Below are 19,492 nucleotides of genomic sequence, written 5' to 3' on the forward strand. Positions count from 1 at the left end.
ACTCCAACAGAACCATTCACAAAAATAAGTAAGATGCCACATTTTCTACTGTCACGATACAAAATCAACGGTGGAGATCGCATTTATCAACTTCAAGTGCATCTGTAACCGTCGAATTGCTCAGGTTTCGTACCTAGTTTTCCCAAAAGATACCGAAAGTATGAAAAAAAAAAAAACAGAGAATAATAGAAAAAGGTATGTAATTGTTTGTCCTTAAAAGGGAAAAATTCAGTTTGAAATTCATTTTAATCCCTTCCTTCGTTAAACAGTCAGCCAGCAGGAGAAGCAGCCATTTCTCTCTCCCATTCTCTTAGTTTTTCTGAGCACACCAAAACTTCAGACCCTGAAACCCCCCAAAAAGGTAAACATTAAACAAAGAGAGGAAAACCCATAATTTTAATTAGTTAATTAATGGTTTTTCCTCTTTTTCCTCCTCCTCTTCTTCTTCTCCTTCTTCTTATTCTTCTTCTTCTTCTTCTTTGTGCTTTGGTACTCTAGGCATGTTGCTGTGAACTTGTGACCTGTTTTGGTTGGTGGGTTTTTCTGGGTTTTTTTTTTCACTTAGATCTGGGGGGCATTAAATGTTTAAAATTTAGAAGAAACCCAGGAAATGTTGTGTAGTTTTTTAGTGTATGAACATAATAATGTGAAAAGTGGTTGGTTTGAATTTTTTTGAAGGGGGGATGGTGAAGACGATGAGGAAGAAGATCAAGATCAAGAAGATTGACTACTTGCCTGCAAGGCAGGTGACCTTCTCAAAGAGGAGGAGAGGGATCTTCAAAAAAGCTGAGGAGCTATCTGTTCTGTGTGAATCTGAGGTGGCAGTTGTCATCTTTTCCGCTACTGGCAAGCTTTTTGATTATTCAAGCTCAAGGTACCAGCAACATACCTTATAATTCTTTTGACTTTTCCTTCCTTGAAAAAATAACCAATATGACTTGTTCTCTCTGTATGGGTGAGAGAGGGAGAGAGAGATTCTAAGATTCAGTCATTTGGGTCAAAATAGATTTGGAGGAGAAGGGTGCCTTTATGGAAATATTTTTTCTTTCCTGAAATTCCATGGTTTGATATGAACTCTGGCTAGAATGCAAAGAAAGAAAAAAAGGAGAATCCAAAAGCTTCTAAAAAAGAGAGAGAGAGAGAGAGAGAGAGAGAGAGAGAGAGAGAGAGCGCTAGATATTGTTGTACTCTTTGCAAAGGAACTAGTTCGACGTTTACTACATTATCTATACTTCAGGAAAGTGAAGTCTACTTTTGATTAAGACAAGGTCTAGGTAGGTGTCCCAATTTGAGAAATATTATTTTATCAGGTGTCCCAGTTTGAGAAATAGTATTTTATTAGAAAATGGATAAAATTAATAGTTCCCTTGTGAGAGACACGGTATGTTAGACCATCAATCAAATCATGCACTCATCACAAGAACGCAGATAGTCAATTCTATCTGCGTAATCTAACGACATAAAATGAAAAATAGTCTATAGCTAGTAAGAGAGTATTATATGATTCGAGTATTATATGATTTGTAGTTTTCTTACTAGGGATAAAGTGATATGATGATGACTTTGGGAATTCATCATAGAAGCCTTGAAGACTTTCAGCAGGAATATGATTCCATGCTCTCAAGTAGTTCTCCCCGAGTAGGGCAATGGGTTTGGAGCCTTTTTGCCATGAATGCATGCATGAGAGGAAGGAGGGTGAGAATGAAATGTTAACTATGGAATAAGAATTTAAATATGGTCACGCTTCCTTTCAGTTAACGAAATATAATTGCACATATTCAGCACTGATAATTTGTCTTAAAAAATGTTTAAAACAAAAAAATAAAATAAAATAGAAATATCACCTCACTAAGGTGGTCTTCTTTAACCCAAAATACACTGCATAAAAAGATACTCTCTATATGTCGATGGTTTTTTAAGTTTTCTATGGTGTGGAATTGACCATTTTTTTATGAATTCCGTTATTTAGATGTTTTTATTTTGATTTCTTTCATTAGGATGGGAGATGAGGAGTATTATATTGGGTTGCCTTAAGATTGTCTCCTACGTTATTATTAGACATGCGTCTAATGAAGAAAATAGATTAAAAGGAGGCACACATATCTCGAACTACAATTTGAAAATGCAAATGCAAATTAAGAAGAAAATTATTAAAAGACAAGGGAAGCAAAACTGTAAGTGGCAAACACATACTAATGGCCTGTTTTGATAATAAAAAATGCTTTGATACAAATGGAGGTCTCAGTTAAAAATTACAAAATGGAAGAGACCAGGGCGAAATTACCTACAAGGATATCCTGGGCTGTAGTCCAGCCTAGGTAGCTTTTTAAAGATATTTTTTTTTTTAACCTGTTGTAGTCCATGTTTAAAGAAAAACAAAAGTAAACCTATATAGCCCATCCACTTGTCGTTCCCACTTGTGGTTGGGGTCCTCGTTTTGTGGTCTTTTTGACAATTTTCTCACTATTTCTATGAATATGGAAATATTATTTTTTCAAAGTCTGTTTTGTGGTCTTCTTAATAGTTTTCCCATTGTTATCATATTAACCCTTTTGTTGCATTTAATTTGTGACCCCTATTGATAGTACAATTGGATCGGGTCGGAGCATTGGCCTCAAGTACATATCCAAGAGTATCTTAATTGGCTAGAGTCTGCCATTTACTCCCTCAGGCAAAGTCTTGGGTTCGAGTCCTAGCATCCGTGTAGTGTGTATGAATTTCGTATGCTATCGCCTCTCTCAATAAGAAAGGTTATCCTAAAAACAAAAAAACAAAAGTTTTATTCATATTTTTATTTTTGAAACTCTAAGGGCTTGGTTAGCAAGGCCATGATAACACAACATATAGCATATGTTGTCTATTCTTAATCATAGCAAATTGTATATGCTAAGATTCTTAAGAACCTTAGCCACTTCCACTAACAAGATTCAAAGCATATTGCAATGAGGCCCACTTCTTATTATTTGACTTGATATGGTCTCAGGTCGGTTTGCCTTGTGTTCTAAAATATCTCAGCTGCTTGGTCTTATATATAATAATTCTATAAAATAGATATTAAGGAATTCAATCAAAAGCAAGATGTCGTGCCATGCTTTATGGCTTAGCATTGAAGTTTTGTTAGTGAGAGAAGGTAGAGAATTTTAGTAATTTATTGAAATACTCCTTAAAATTAGTCTCTTCTTGAAATAGGGATTTTATTTTAATAGAAGCGATAGTCTAAATTACTCTAAATTAATATAATTTACGGGGAGGGGGATTCAAACTTGGGTGCAAGGTGGGTGGGCTCAGCTCACTGCCCTGACCAACCAACCTAACCAACGTCAGCTGAAATAGTGTTTTTTTTAGAAGGAAGCATAACATACAATAGTATATACAAAAGAAAATAAACAGAACTGTGTCTTTGTGTTTGCAAACCATAAATTTTTCATAAGGGGTTAATTCTTTTCCATTTTTTTGTTTCTCATGTATGCTTCGTCACATGTGTTAATTTGATCTTCTATGTCTACTAACTTAAACTTGTGAACACGCCAATTGGTTGTTTATTCCTTTTGTGTTGTGAAGTACAAAGGATGTTGTTGAAAGGTATCAAGCGCACACAAATGGTGTCGAAAAATCGGACGAACCGTCTGTTGAGCTGCAGGTAAATGAGTTCAATGGTTTACCTTTTCCATTTCCCCCTTTAATTGTTCTGCAATTAATTGTAACATATTCTGTGAAATGCACTTTGGAGCTTCAAAATGTGTCTCTATATCATCTGAGGTTCTGATTGTAAAACCTTTTGGTTTGAAAAAGTGAAAAAGGGAAATTTAACAATTATGTCCTACATCACATCACATGTTGTGCGTCTCTCTCAGTGTTGCTGAGATCCAAACCTTGAAACTTGTTTAATCTCTCCACAAAGGGTGCCCCAAACCTCTAGGCGGTGACAAACTCTCACTTTGTTGGTTGCATTTGAGGCTTATGTTCTTGTATGTTTAAGTAATTAATTTGATTCCATTTTCGAAAAAAAAAAAAAAATTGTAATCCACTTTTTATAAGCTTTTCATGTGATAGACAGATTAGATTACCTAAATGATGGTTCCATTTCTCATTTTAGCTAGAAATTGAAAACCAAATCAGATTGACCAAGGAACTTGAGGAGAAGAGCCGCCAGCTGAGGTAATAATTTGTAAGATATGTGTGGCTGTTTAGCTGGTATTATATCGTTTGATGTATCTGCTGAACTTGGACTGGCTTGCAACAGGCAGATAAAAGGGGAAGATCTTGAAGAGCTGAATTTTGATGAGTTGCAGAAGTTAGAACAACTGGTGGACGCAAGCCTTGGCCGTGTGATTGAAACTGAGGTCTGCGCTAGCTAATTTCTTTTCTAGTAAGCATGGTGCGAAGGCATTAATTACTCTGTATTGTGGTTTAATGATCGATCGAATCCGTTGGAAAAAGTTAGTTAATTGGTTTAAGACATTGAATTTGTGTTCCAATAAATAAACAACACAAGGTCCTAAACAAACACTGAAATCATTACTATTTAATGAAATGGTCAAATATAGTCTCTGATATTGTTTTTTTTTCTTCTTTCTCTCGATGATTCCTGAATGAAAACCTAAATAATGAAGCGTTGGAACAATATAAAGTATGTCCCACAATTGTCCTTTGTGCAAACTGGGTATATAATTGTTCTTTTCATTGAAAAGCATAGGTGTATTCTGGGTTGTCACTGAGGTTTTGAGTTGCTATTTTAGCTGCTGGTTTATTCTCTGAAAACTATAGGTGCATGCAGTTTGGGTTACATATATGCAAATAAGCTATAAGATGTAAATGCAAATATTCCATTCCTTTTCAGGAAGAACTGATTATGAGTGAGATTATGGCACTTGAAAGAAAGGTTAGACGATTGATATACATACTCTGTAAATGAAAACAAATTTCAACTATTTACAATAATCAGGACTTTAACATCAATAATCATAACCAAGTTTGGCTCTTGTTTTCTCTTCCATTCACTGACATTAATTTCAGGGAGCTGAGCTGGTAGAAGCCAACAACCAGCTACGGCAGAGGGTAAGCAACTACCACAATCATGTACATGTTTCTTCTTTCTTCTTTCTTTTCTTTTTATTTTGTATTTTTTGCATAGCAGATGGTGATGTTATCCAGAGGAAATATTGGACCTGCGCCTACGGAGCCGGAGAGGTTCATTAATAATATTGGAGGTGGAGGAGAAGAAGGCATGTCATCTGAATCTGCCACAAATGCAACCATCAGCAGCTGCAGCAGTGGTCCCAGTCTCTCTCTTGAAGATGACTGCTCCGACGTCACTTTAGCTCTCAAACTGGGGTGAGCTAGCTACTTTTGTTTTGCTTTGCTAGATATTTGCTATTTATATATATAGTTTATTGTTTATATCTCTTTGCTTTTTAAGTTTGATCAGATCAGAGAAGATATGCTTGATTTTTTTTATGGTACTAAAAAGAATAAATTTTTTAGTACAAGCTTATGCCATAGGGAGAGGGATTTCTCACACACACAATTATGATCATATATGAGAACAAGTTAATATCCTTTTCAACTGGGTTAAGCCCGTTGGTTTGTTTAGATATATTTCTTGATTATGGTTTTCATTTTTAACTCTTACCAAACCAAAATACTGGATTTTTAGAAGGGAATAAAAAACCAAACTCATCGACAAAGTCAACATGAATTTCAGATAAATTGTACAAAGCCAGGTGCACTATGATTTTTTTTCCCCATCTGGTTCAATATTTGCAGTAATATACTAAAATGTTATAAGTGCTCATTTGGGGCTAACTGTTTTCACCTCTTTACCACTTACCATCCCAAGTCTTAGGCCTGCTTCGATTGAAGATGTTTTATGGGTTTGTAGGGCAAGTTTATTTTGAAGTTTCTTTTTTGTGTCTTTGGGCCATTTCATTTTTGTGTTTATTTAAATTGAAAGAAATTAGTGACTTTCACCGAAATTTCACATTTAAAAAAATATGTTTTTATAGAAAATAATAGATGGTTTATTTGAATTAACGTCAGCATTGTTGCGTTGCATGTAGGTCCAAATAAAACTATTTTAATCCATTTTATATAAAAGTAATAATAACTAACTTGCCCCCATTTCTCTATCGAAAATACAGAAAGCTTCAATTACAAGATCCCAACACAGTGCTATTGAAAACATACGGGAGAAAATGTATTCCACGTTGACCTGCACAAGGCATATACAACTTGAAACATCTCCACCAATATATCTTGATGCGCAGTTGCATTTATGGTAGTTTAATTATCCTTCACCATTTTAATAAATTTGCTTATCACTTTGTATTTTCTCTAAATTTCAGGCTTCCCTAATTTCTATGGTTAAGAAATGGTGAAAGATGAAAGTTTACTCTCCTTATAGCTAACCTTAATTTCTATGGTTAAGAAGTGGAGAAAGATGAAGGTTTACTCTCCTTATAGCTAAATAGAATTAAGGTATTGTAAGATATTAGTGATTATATGTCTTAACTCGATACAAGATTAAAAAATATTGAAGGGAGAGTAACTTTGTGTTGTATCTAAACCTATGTATTACATGCAGCCTGACATATTTCTCTTTGAGTCAAGTATTATATTTAGAACTTTGCATCAATGCAGCCTAACATATTACTTGATTATTTTTATATAAAAAAATTCAAAAGTTAAGTTTTGAAGGTAATTATCCCTCATTTGTTGTGCCACTAACTCAAGTTTATATCATTGTATATCAGTGCGTAGGAAGTATAAACACGTGTTGCACCACTTTCCCACTACTTCGATTACTTTCTCTAATTAAAGAGCTTCACTTGAACGATCCCTCAAATAGATGTCTTTATAGACTTCATTACGCATTGTATTTTAATAATCTAAACTACCCAGTTTTTAGATATTCCCTCAAAGATCATCGCTAGAAAAAATCACTTGAATCCGAAACCATTTAACTACTCAATTAAATGGTTGTTATTATAGTCTTTTCTTGAAGCAGTGTATTCGTCTATTTTGTTGGTCCCAATTAGATGTTTTAATGAAATTCAATTTGCATGATTTTTTGCAAATATGATTTATGAATAAAGATTTGAAAAATAGACGGTTTGGATAGTTGAAATTTTTTTTTTTTTGGGTAAAGAATGCATCAACAGAATAGGATTGATTTTATAGAACACAATTAGATGTTGAAACGGTTTCTAATTTTTCTAATTTTTTGTAAAGATGATCTATAAGTGTATACTTAAAATATAGATGGTTCGGATCATTGAATATAAATATATATATATATATATTTTTTGTAGTTTGCCTTAAAAGGTGTCTCTCATTATGTATATCAGATTCAAGTATTTTTTGTAGGGGTGACCACGGCTTAGATTGGATCGGTTTCACCTCAAAACAATGGCCAAATTAATTACAAAATAACTGTTTAGTTTGGTTCGATTTTGACAAAAGTCATGAAAAAAATCGAACCAAACTAAACCAATTTAAGACAGTTTGGTTCGGCAATCGATAATTACGGTTTGGTTTGGCCAAATTAGTGCCCCTTAGTTCTTGGTAAAGATGATATTTGAATGAATATCTTAAAAATAGACGATTTGAATTAGTGAAATACAATGCAGAGTGGGCCCTATAAGAGTGTCTCAAATAAGCTTATTGTGCAAAAGCCATTGTAAACATGAATGAATGCAGGGAGGGGTAGTAGAAAATATATGGCATATAGCACGATAATAGCGTTTGGATGTCTGCATATGAGAATTTTTTTTATATTATTATTATTATTTTTTTGCCATCAACTACAGTAAACCTCCAAAAGTATGAGAGTCATTATTATTTTTGGCAAAAATCATGAAGAAAATCGAACCAAATTAAACCAATTTAAGAGAGTTTGGTTCGGCCGGATTAATGCCCACCCATAGTTCTTGGTAAAGATGATATTTGAATTAATATCTCAAAAATAAACGATTTGAATTAGTGAAATACAATGCTGAGTGGGCCCTACAATAGTGTCTCAAATAAGCTTATTATGCAAAAGCCATTGTAAACATGAAGGAAAGCAGGGAGGGGTAGTAGCAAATATATGGCATGTGGCAAGATAATAGCGTTTGGATGTCTGCATATGAGATTTTTTTTAAAAAAAATTATTTTATTTTATTTTTTTTGCCATCAACTACAGTAAACCTCCAAAAGTATGAGAGTCATTATTATTTTTGGCAAAAATCATGAAGAAAATCGAACGAAGCTAAGCCTATTTAACACAGTTTGGTTTGGCAGGATTAATGCCCACCCCTAGTTCTTGGTAAAGATGATATTTGAATGAATATCTCAAAAATAGACGATTTGAATTAGTGAAATACAATGCGGAGTGGACCCTACAATAGTGTCTCAAATAAGCTTATTGTGCAAAAGTCATTGTAAATATGAAGGAAAGCAGGGATGGGTAATAGAAAATATATGACATGTGGCACGATAATAGCGTTTGGATGTTTGCATATGAGATTTTTTTAATTTTTAATTTTTTTTTTTTGCCATCAACTACAGTAAACCTCCAAAAGTATCTGAGTCATTACATACTCATACCCAACCTTTAAAGACTCGTTTGAACGGTACTCCAACTTATAGAAATCTTACGATTGAAACCCTCTGTTACCTAGTATGTTAGTAGATTCGTTAAATGTTGACATGGCAAATTTAAATCCTTTTTTTATTTTTATTTTATATTCCACATAGGAAAAAAAACAATTAAACATTGTGTATTACCTTTTTTTAGCAAAAAATTGTGTATTATTGTATAAACTATTTAAAAAGACATTTTTTTGACCCAAAAAAAAAAAAGAAGAGATTTTTTATTTAAAAAAAAACTCACCGGCTCTGTCTGCTCCATCAACCCCCTATCTCTATTTGTACAACAGCAACCATGGAAGCTTTAGCGGCTCTTTTACGCATCAGCCTCGCTGTCATGAGCCGAAACCTCGCCTTCAACACCACCGAGAAAGGCTTCCCCATCTATGAAAACTTGAATCAAATTTGGAAAAAAATGGGCAACGATATGAGCGACAAATTAATATCGTCGATAAAGGAGGCATTTACGCTCTCGTCATCGACAACGACGGTAAGATCGTTCATTCGGAATTGGGGAACCTAATGCGATTGCTTGGAGTCAACTCGACCCAGGCCCAACACAAATCCATCGCTACCGAGGAGAAGCTCACGGCCCCCTTCAACTTCCCTCACTTCCTCGACCTTATGGGAAAGCACATGAAGCCCACGACCTTCGATCGTCAGCTCTGCGACACCTTCAAAATCCTCGACAAGGACTCCACCGGCTTCGTCTTCGTCTCGGAGCTTCGACACATACTCACTAGCATCAACGAGAAATTGGAGCCATCCGAGTTCGCAAGTAGATCTGGGAGGTCAATGTCGGGTCCGGTGCCAAGTGAGAAGCGGAACGGTGTGTTTTCACTGATTAAGGCCCAGTTTGGGATTGCTATCACTTTTTTAAAAATTTATTTATGCTGTGCTTTGAAAATAATTAGTTGTATAGTAAAGCAACTCCATATTTGGTAAACAATATTTTTAAAATGCTGTTAGTACAAAAAACAATGTCAAAACTGTTTGGTAAATTTTAATATAAAATTATTGTAACTGTGAATAATGACTAAAATAGGCATGATATTGAAAGTATTATGTACTAATCATGTGGTAGTAGTGGTGGTGATGAAGTGGAGGTGGTGATGGTGGTGCCAGTGGCAACGTGGTGGTGTTGGTTGTGGAGGTGATGGTGGATGTGGAGGTTTTGGAAGAAGTGGTGGTTGTGGTGGTGGTGATGGTGGTGGCGATGGTGGTGGCGGTGGTGATGGTGGAGGTGGTTGAGGAGGTGGTGGTGGAGGATGAGGAGGAGGAGGATGTAGTGGTGGTGGTGGTGGTGATGGTAGTTGAGGCGATGATGGTGGTCGTTGTGGAGGTATTGAATATGGTGATGCAAATGGTGGAGTTCAATTTGGTAGTGGAGGTGGTGTCATTTTTAAAAATGAACGATGGTGTTTTGGGAATTAAAAAAATTCATTAAAGGTTCATCCGTGCTTCTTTTGAAAGCAGCTTTGAAAAGCAATCCAAAGACTGCTTTTAAAAGTTGCTGTCAAAAGACCATTGCTTGTAAAATAATTGGGATATTTTATTTTTACCGAACACCTTAAACTGCTTAACTTTACAATGAAGCAGGTTTTTGCCGGGAAAAAAAAAAAAAAAAAGCAATGTCAAATAGGGCCTAAGGGGTTTGTGGAAGTAATTTGGGCCTAATGTATGTTTTTCTTTTCTTTTGATATGGAAATTTTAGGGTTTGTTTGTTTTGGATTTTGTTTGTGGTGAATTGAATTGTCTCTAGTACATACTAGTAAATTTCAAGGTGTTCGTGATGTAAGTGTTCATGGTTTCATGTAATGTAATGTGGATTTGTTGGATTATTTTGTGGGGTTTTGTGCTGAATCTTTGTTTTCTGTTGTGAATTGCTCTTGATTTTTGGATTGCATTTGCATGTCAAGCCCAAGAAATGATAAGCGAGAAGCAATTGAGACAACCCTTCATCATTGCTACCTTAGCCACTCGGCACCTTATTTTACTTCCAAAAGGCTACACTTCTCTCGTTCCTCTTGGACGACTTTTTCCTGCAAGGAGCCGTACACCCAATTGTCCAATTTATCAACTCCTGCTACCTTTGCTAGTGAATTCCCTGCAGTTGCAGCTCTTCTTTTATCCTTTTGCCAAATTGTTCTTTGATGCACTCTCATTCCATTAGTTTTAACCACATGTGGGTAAGCCACCTGACCTATAAAGAAAGGGCCTTAAAACAGCGGTAAATGATCTAAATAGGAATCAGTTATCTTTTAAAAAAAGGAATGTTAGCAACCTTCTCTCTAACCTTCTCTCTTTTTTGCGTGACATATGTTATTCTCCTTACACTTAAAACAATGTCATTAATATATTATACAAGCTAACTTTTGCTTTTCAAGTTTACCCTTATTAAATGTATTCAATTTATCCCAAAAAAAATCACAACTTTCTTACCATCTTATTATTATTTTTTTAAAGAAAATGTCTGCTTTTTTCAACAACAAAAAAAGAAGGAAATTTCCCCTCTTTTTTTTTTTCAAACACAGAGGATTTTTTTTTAAATAAAAAAATAAAAAAAGAGGACATTTCCTCTTAAAAGCATATATTTTCTGTATAAAAAAAAAATTGATGTTAGAAAAAAATTAATAAGATGGTAAGAAAGTTGTGAAATATTTTGGATAAATTGAATACATTTATTAAGGGTAAACTTGGAAAGCAAAGGTTAGCTTGTATAATATATTAATCACATTGTTTTAAGTGTAAGGAGAATGACACATGTCAAGCAAAAAAGAGAGAAAGTCCAAAGGAGAAGGTTAGAGAGAAGGTTGCTAGCATTCCTTTTGCAAATTTATGATGGCAAAAGATCGGTTTTGATCTTTGTGGTTTATCACTTTTACCACTAAAGTCCTTGTGGTTTTAATTTGATCACTTTTGCTTCGATGGTTTTCAATTCCAAGCAATTCAAGGACATTTCCTAATTTCTGTCAAATTCTTCTAACTGCCATTACTTATTGAGGGGCATTTCAGTCCACAAATTATTAAAAACTTCATTGCTTTTCAAAATTGTAAAATAAATTTTTTTTAGAGATATTTAGTTATATACCCATTCCTAGCACTAGTAATATAGATAAACCCATACCATTTAATTTCTATAAACAAACAAAAAAATAACCGAAAAAATGACAACTGGCCTTATTGAATTTAATTTTAATTATTAAATTACTTTGATACCCTAATGAGTATTTTGGGTTTTTTTTTCATGCGGTTTTGGGGTTGGGTTTGTTTTAAGAAATCGATGGAAGTTTTGTAATTTGTATGAAGTTCAAAGCCTCTTTATTATGTTTTAAATGGATTTTAAGTGTGTTTCTAAAGTTCATTTCATGTAGAATTTTTTATATTATATAATTTGAGCCCATATATTGGGTATAATAGTGAATCTCCCCTTCTCCTCTTAACCCGACTACCCAACTAGCCAACATCTACTAACAGCCCCAACCCAACCCCAGCCACCATTACCTCCATGTAACCAACCACCATCACACCCACCCAACCCCAAGCAACCAGATCGTGCCAAAATCAACAAACAATGGTTCTTCGACCTTTGAAATTGTTTAGAAGATGCTGAGGACTCCACGCATTCGTAAGAGAACATGCAGAGGCTGAGCTTACTGTGCACCGCCAGATTTCAGTGCTACTAATGTTAGCCTCTATATGGTGGGACAGAAAAATCATATCCATTATATTGTCGACAAAAATGAAACAAATCATATAGAAATGGGTTATATCTCTAAGATAAGATAACAAAAATCAATAGCCATGAAATGAAGCAATAGCTTCCATAATGCTCTCTGCAGTATCAAGAGTTGTCATGTCTTCATTGTTCACAAGCATTAGTTTGGTCATTTCTTCCCATGTCAAATATTTCACAAGTCTTGGATGCTGATAAATTGTTGCCAAATGCAAATGAGTATTGTTGCGTGACCTTGTGGATCACCATTGACTTTCATTGCACACCAATGATTCCCATATTAATTCTTGATTTCCTACTGTAAATAGAAATATGAATTTATTATTTTACTTGGGCACTAAAACTCTGTTGTATTATAAATATGATTTCGTACAAGGAGAGAAATACATAGAAAATTTCCACAAACAAATATTCTCTTATAACTTCTCATATTTTAGCATGGTATCAGAACATCGATCTTAGGATTGATGACTCTAGTTTTAAACCCTCGCCATCGCCATAAGGGAGGATGATTTTTTAATTCCTTATAAAGGTAGCACTGTTGACCCTACCTCTGTTTTTCACCCAAGCCTATAGCTGAATTAAGTGCTCAGATAGCTCAGTTCCTAAAGGTACAGAACACGGTCCTGACTCAGGATCCGACCAAGACCCCGATTTCGACCCCAATCTTCGAAGAATTGATTTCCAAAAAGACCCAGAACCCGAATCAGCCTTAGATTATGACCCACATACCGTACCTGACTCAGACTCAGACCCCGACTCTGGCTCAAATTCTGATCCATCTTCCTACTTAACCTATATCTTATGCATCTTCTGCTGCACATATTACAACTTCCTAACCAACGACCCAGACACATGGATGAGATTGCGTATACTGTGGCAATCCGAGACAAACTCGCAAGACTTATTTCAAATTAAATGGCGACCCCAAATGGTGGGCTCTTCTCAAGGATATAACACAACGCAATACTGCCAGTAAGGGTACTGGTTATGGATTCCAAATTTCGAACAAAAGTGATTTCACATGCTAGATAATTGATTCTAGTGCAACTGATCATATGACGTTTGATCCTGATGATTTTCTGAATACTACCTAACCCGGACGAACTTATATTCCTAATGTCAATGGAGTTACTTATCATGTGACAGAGGCTGGCACTGTTGCAATCATCATCATCTCTCTCTTTGTCTAATACTTTACTTGTCCCATCTTTATCTGTAATACCTTGAAAATTTCCAGAATATTTTTACGCGTACAATAAAAATTGCACGGTCCATTTTGAGGTAAGTGGCATTTTTCCGAAGTAAATATTGTCATTATGTTTGAGAAAAACTTACTTCTACAAATATGATGTTAGAATTTTAGTGTTTTAACTTCATAGGAAAATTGTAGACGTCAATATGAGCTTGTGGTATTTTACAGATAATTTTTCGGAGCTTGGACGTATTTTTAGTGAACTTTTGAAGTTGAAAAATAGGAAAAGAAAATAAGTTTGACACATGGCGTTTTCTGATTGGTTGGAACACATCACCAAGCCACATGTCAACACCTGATTAGTTGGAAGACTTGGAATACGTTGACCCGTAAGTTGACTAGGGTGTAGAGTACTATTCTGTGAGCTAGTCTCATCTAAGCCATTGATCTAATTCTCGATCATATATGGACTGTAGATCAAAATCAAAGACTTTTGACTTGATCTAGGCGTTTGGTTTGGTTGTTGGGAATGCATCTGGACCATCCATCTTAAAGCTATCATGTACCTCCCTACACCTGATCAAAAACTCATCTTTTAATCTCAGCCTTCGAATTAAATATTCGAATCGATCCGAACTGTCAAGGATTTCTATAAATATCCCCCTTCTCTCATTTTCTTCACACCAAAATTCAAATTTTCTCTTCCTCCCACTCTTGCTCTACTTCTCCTCCATTAGAGTTACTATTCCGACATTCTTCAGAGTTCCCATTCATCAAGCACTATTCATCCCAGACACTATTTACCCAAAATTTACAGTTCACTTCCGTACATAGTATAAGCCATTTCTTATTCATTCCAATAAGTCAATATTGACGTCAGATTTCACTATTCATTGTTACACTGACCGAGGTAATCTCTACTCTCTACCTTGTATTCTATTCGTTTTAATTCCGTATTTCTATTTCCTAAGTGTTACTTTGCCCAATTTAAAATTTTCAAGTATGCAATTCGTATTATTTTCTAATTGGGTAATTTTCAAGTTATTCCTAAAATATACTCCATACGCCGTTACTCCGTCCATTTGAAATCTAAACAAACCAGATAATCTTATAATCATTTTCCTTCTATAATTCATGAACCAATTTATGCATATTCCTTTTGTCAATATGTATGAACAACAAAGTACTATTTAGACTTTAACTTTACCGTACCATGAATTTTACCATTTTCGGACCAGAGATGGAACTACAAGACTATTGGAACATTTTTGGACTTTTCAAAAAGTACAAGGACTATTTTACAATTACTTAGAACTTTTAAGGACTTATAAGGACAAATTTGTAATTTGGAAAGTGCAATTAAAGACAAGAAAAAGGACTAAAGTGCAATTAAGAATTTTTTGTATTATTTCTGAATGTTGGATTGTGATTCAATTGCTCAAGAGTGGCCAGTTTGAGTTCAAAGGTGCAGATGGCAAGTCAGGCTTGAGCTTTGGATTCCAAGTATGGGGACTCATTCTCGAAATTGTATTTTTGTGTGTATATATGACATAGTAAATATTGTTGTGTGCGAAAGATGCACTGTTTTTGGATACCATATTGTTTGGTTTTATGGATGCTTGGCTTTGAATTTCCAAAGTTTTGGAGGGTATACGCATGTGGGCATTATCCTCGACGACTTGATAGTAAAGTGGGTATAGCGACTTCCTTGGGTTTCGATTCCCTAAACCTCCGGAGGGGCTGCGCAGACTGACTTTTCCAATATCGTACATGTGAGGTTTAGTCGAAGTAGTATAGCCGATAAATGGACACTCTTGCTATTGTACCAGGTATGTTGGATATATTTTTATTTATGGTAAGGTTAGTTGGCCTTTAAGGATCGGTTGTCAGACAAGCATATTATGGGTACCCGAAAAATGTTTGCCAAAGTTGTGTGAGCATGCCAACTGTTTTTAGATCCTATATTTATATGGAAAATGGTTTGTGTTGTGCATGTTTTTTTTCATTGTTTCTCTTGAACAGTACTATGTTGTTTCGCTATCTTTTTTCAAACCTGGTTAGGAGTCCCCCTGCTCTGTGATGAGAGTCTCAAATTACATATTTTTAATATAAATTTGGAGACTTTATGATATAAATTTGGCTTAATAAAGAAAATTTCACTTTTGTAAAAAAAAAAAAGAAAAAAAAGAAAAAAGATAAGATAAGAAAAGATAATTTCACTTGCCGTTACATTTCATTCTTACCAATTGGATTTATGAATTTTTTGTATTAAATTTAGTGAACTTATTAAGTGAATTTATCTTTTGTAGAAAGTTGGAAAGCCAAAAGATGAAGATATATATTTGTCCAAGTTCAAACAATGTGTGAAGAGAATTTTTGGTGGATTTTATTGAAGAATTGATTGTGGGATTATTGTGATTATAAAGAAAAGTAAAGAGGGAGAAGAGAAGACAAATCCATTAAAGCTAAAGAGCCTATTTCATGTCATTCATAGCCTTTAACGGCCACTACCTCATTATTATTTCTTTTCCACTAACTCTCCACCATCGACACATGTTTAATTAAATTAATCCCTCACTTAAAACCATTCATTACCCACTATGAATGTATTAACTTTCCACTCACGACTACTATAAATCACCCATCAACTTATTTGGCAAGGACACAACTACGACATATTCCTTTGTAATGCGTTGCTAGAACTGTAGCTAAGGCTAAAGGGAATGTCCTTTGAATAAGTTTGTGAATTGTTTTTTTAATCCAATATATGGTATGAATTGCTTAATTTTTTAATTTTTGGTTGTTCAATATTTTCATATCTTTTTATTTTGATTGATGATAAGTGCTACTATCTTTTCATGAGTTCAATTATATTTTTCTCATTGTTAAGAACTAAGTTAGCATACTTTCAAATTAAATGATTAAATATTAAGCAATTCCATTTTCTGAACAATCATTAATAAAAGATAACATTGAAAAATTAAATTGGTTTTAATTTATTTAGCTTCCAGTTAAAGTTTCTCAATGATAATTTTAATCGAGTTATAATTTGGATTAAAGAGTATGAAACATATTTTGCTTAAAAAATTGAACCTTGATGCCTTAATATTTCCATTATTGATATTTCATTTTTAGACTCAATATCTACGACACTCAAATCAAATTAATTTTCTATTTGGCTTGTCACATTTATTTTGGTACATTTAATTATTTGTTTGTGTGCAGACATTTGCCTACCTGCTTTTTGAGGATACGATACTTGGACTTCTTAAAATATATGAGTGTTATATCATAGTTTTTATTAAAATAATAAAATATGGAGGGCCCTCAAATATAGGTCTGCATTGCTAGAAATTGAAAAATTTAGCCTTACACTATTCTTTAAAAAATTAATATTTTGAAGGGCTAAAATTATAAACGTAGACTACATTTAGCCCTATGATCGGGGATGGCCTAAGAGCATTTCCACCTATTTGCCATGACAAAGGGGAGACAAAGGTTGTTACTATTCACATGAATAATGCATGTCATTGCAATTTTTTTGTTGGTTTTTCACCTATTGTCATGACAACCCAAGAGTAACCACCATTCACATGAGATATAAGGAGATGAATTGTATAAAATTTTGGTATTGGAAGTGAAGAATATAGCTAGGTATTTATTAAAAAATAATTTCTGAAATTTTTGGTATTCTTTTTCCAATTGTTTTTTCTTATTTAAATTAACTGCTGACATCACAATGACATTAATATTAGATTAGCTTGCCCAGGTAGCAGTCTAGATAGTCTTGCCTTTGGGCTTGTCCAAATTGATAGAGCCCATCTCTTACCCTAACAAGAATGGGGTGCTAGAAACACAAATAGGGCCGGGGACCTCTTGGCTGGGCTGGGGCCTCACGCTGAAAGTGCTCTAACCTGAGCAGAGTAATGATAAAGCCAGGTGTCGCTTGGTGGGTTAAATCAAATGACAAGACAGGCAGGACCTGTATCATAGGCCATCCTCCTCCACATAAAAATAAAATAAAACTCCCTTCTTGTTTTTTCGTTTGTAGCCTGACACGTAATAAAAGCTTTTGCTTTTCCATAAAAAGGACAAATTCAATTTTGGAATTCAATTTTAATCCTTTACTTTCTATTACAAAAGCCAGCCAGCGGCAGCAGCCATTTATCTCTCTCATTCTCTTAGTTTTTCTGGACACACCAAAACTTCAGACCTGAAACCTCCCAACGAAGGTAAACATTAAACAAAGGGAGGAAAACCCAGAATTTAATTAATTAAATAATTGATTAATTGATGGTTTTCCCTCTTTCTCCTCTTCTTCTTCTTCTTCTTATTCTTCTTCTTCTTCCTCGTCTTCTTCTTCTTTGTGCTTTGGTACTCTAGGCATGTTGTTGTGAACTCGTGACCTATTTTGGTTGGTGGGTTTTTCTGGGTTTGTTCACTCAGATCTGGGGGCCATTGAATGTTTAAAATTGAGAAGAAACCCAGAAAATATTGTGTAGTTTTTTAGTGTATGGAACATAATAATATATATGAAAAGTGGTTGGTTTGAATTTTTTTTAAAGGGGGGATGGTGAAGATGATGAAGAAGAAGATCAAGATCAAGAAGATTGATTACTTGCCTGCAAGGCAGGTGACCTTCTCAAAGAGGAGAAGAGGCATCTTCAAGAAAGCTGCAGAGCTCTCTGTTCTGTGTGAATCTAAGGTGGCAGTTGTCATATTTTCTGCTACTGGCAAGCTTTTTGATTATTCAAGCTCAAGGTACCAACAACATACCTTATAATTCTTTTGACTTTTCCTTCCTTGAAAAAATAACCGATATGATGTCTCTGAAGTCTGACTTGTCCTCTCTGTGTGGGTGAGAGAGGGAGAGAGAGATCTTCTAAGATCCAGCCATTAGGGTCAAAATATATTTGGAGGAGAAGGGTACCTTTATGGATTTTTTTTTTTCTTCCTGAAATTCCATGGTTTGATTTGAACTGTGGTCTAGAATGCAAAGAAAAAAAAAAAGAAAGGAGAATGAAAAAGAAGAAGAGAGAGAAAGAGAGACTGTATTTCAAAGGGACTATTTCGAGGATTACTACCTTATACCTCAGGGAAGTAAAGTTTACTATTGATTAAGACAACTGCTAGCTAGGTGTCCCCAGTTTGAGAAACATTATTTTATTAGGAAATGATTGAAACCTTAAATTTAATTGTTCCCCTGCCAGAGACACGGGATGTTAGACCATCAATCAAATCATACACTTAAACAAGAATACATATCACCAATTCTAGATTCACAGTCTGACCACATAAAATGATAGATAGTCTATCTATTAAGAGAGTATTTTACACTTTACCCCATATATATATATATATATATATATATATATACACATATGGTAAAGATAGTGGTGGGTTGTGTCCGAAAAGGTGTCCTTCATTCTCCCCACCTAAACTAAAAAATGCCAGTAAATTAATGCGGTTACAATTTGCTAGGTTACGAAAATTGAATTATATGATTTGTAGTTTTCTTACTAGGAATAAAGTGATATGATGATAACTAGGGAATTCATCATTGAAGCATTGAAGACTTTCAGCAGGAATATGCATCCTTGCTCTCAAGTACGAGAAAGAATTTCATGAAATGGGGATAACATTATTTTGTTATCCCCGGCCAACAAAGTTATGACACGCGTGATAACACTTCCACGTGGCATACTATTATTGGTTAGAGATAGCAAAACAATGTTATCCTTGTTGCAACTAAGTTTTTCTCCTCGAGTAGGGCAATGGGTGGTGGAGCTATGACCATAACATGTTTTTGCCATGAATACATGCAAGATCGTGTTAAAACCTACTTTCATAATCAGATGTGCATGCATAAGAGGAAGGAAAGGGAGAGAGGGTGAGAATGAAATGTTAACTATGGAATAAGAGTTTAAATAAGG

At 34.7% G+C, this 19,492-nt stretch overlaps 1 protein-coding gene across 7 annotated transcripts in view; it reads left to right on the forward strand.

Annotated features, from left to right (window-relative positions):
- The first annotated feature begins 272 nt into the window (after positions 1 to 272).
- LOC117627986 (MADS-box protein JOINTLESS-like) overlaps positions 273 to 19,492 on the forward strand; it is a 36,721-nt gene continuing 17,501 nt past the window's right edge. For 5 of the 7 annotated variants that reach the window (XM_034360322.1, XM_034360338.1, XM_034360345.1 and 2 more), the window contains exons 1-2: positions 17,692 to 17,791; positions 18,125 to 18,320. In XM_034360322.1, the coding sequence (XP_034216213.1) occupies positions 18,130 to 18,320 (191 nt within the window). In that variant the 5' untranslated portion in view covers positions 17,692 to 17,791; positions 18,125 to 18,129. Of the gene's footprint in view, positions 362 to 678; positions 875 to 3,561; positions 3,641 to 4,096; positions 4,159 to 4,243; positions 4,344 to 4,840; positions 4,883 to 17,691; positions 17,792 to 18,124; positions 18,321 to 19,492 lie in introns of those variants that run through there. The other 2 variants (XM_034360354.1, XM_034360330.1) reach the window with 2 other exon arrangements.

This window comes from Prunus dulcis, chromosome 1, assembly GCF_902201215.1.
Source record: "Prunus dulcis chromosome 1, ALMONDv2, whole genome shotgun sequence".
NCBI classification, from domain to species: domain Eukaryota; kingdom Viridiplantae; phylum Streptophyta; class Magnoliopsida; order Rosales; family Rosaceae; genus Prunus; species Prunus dulcis.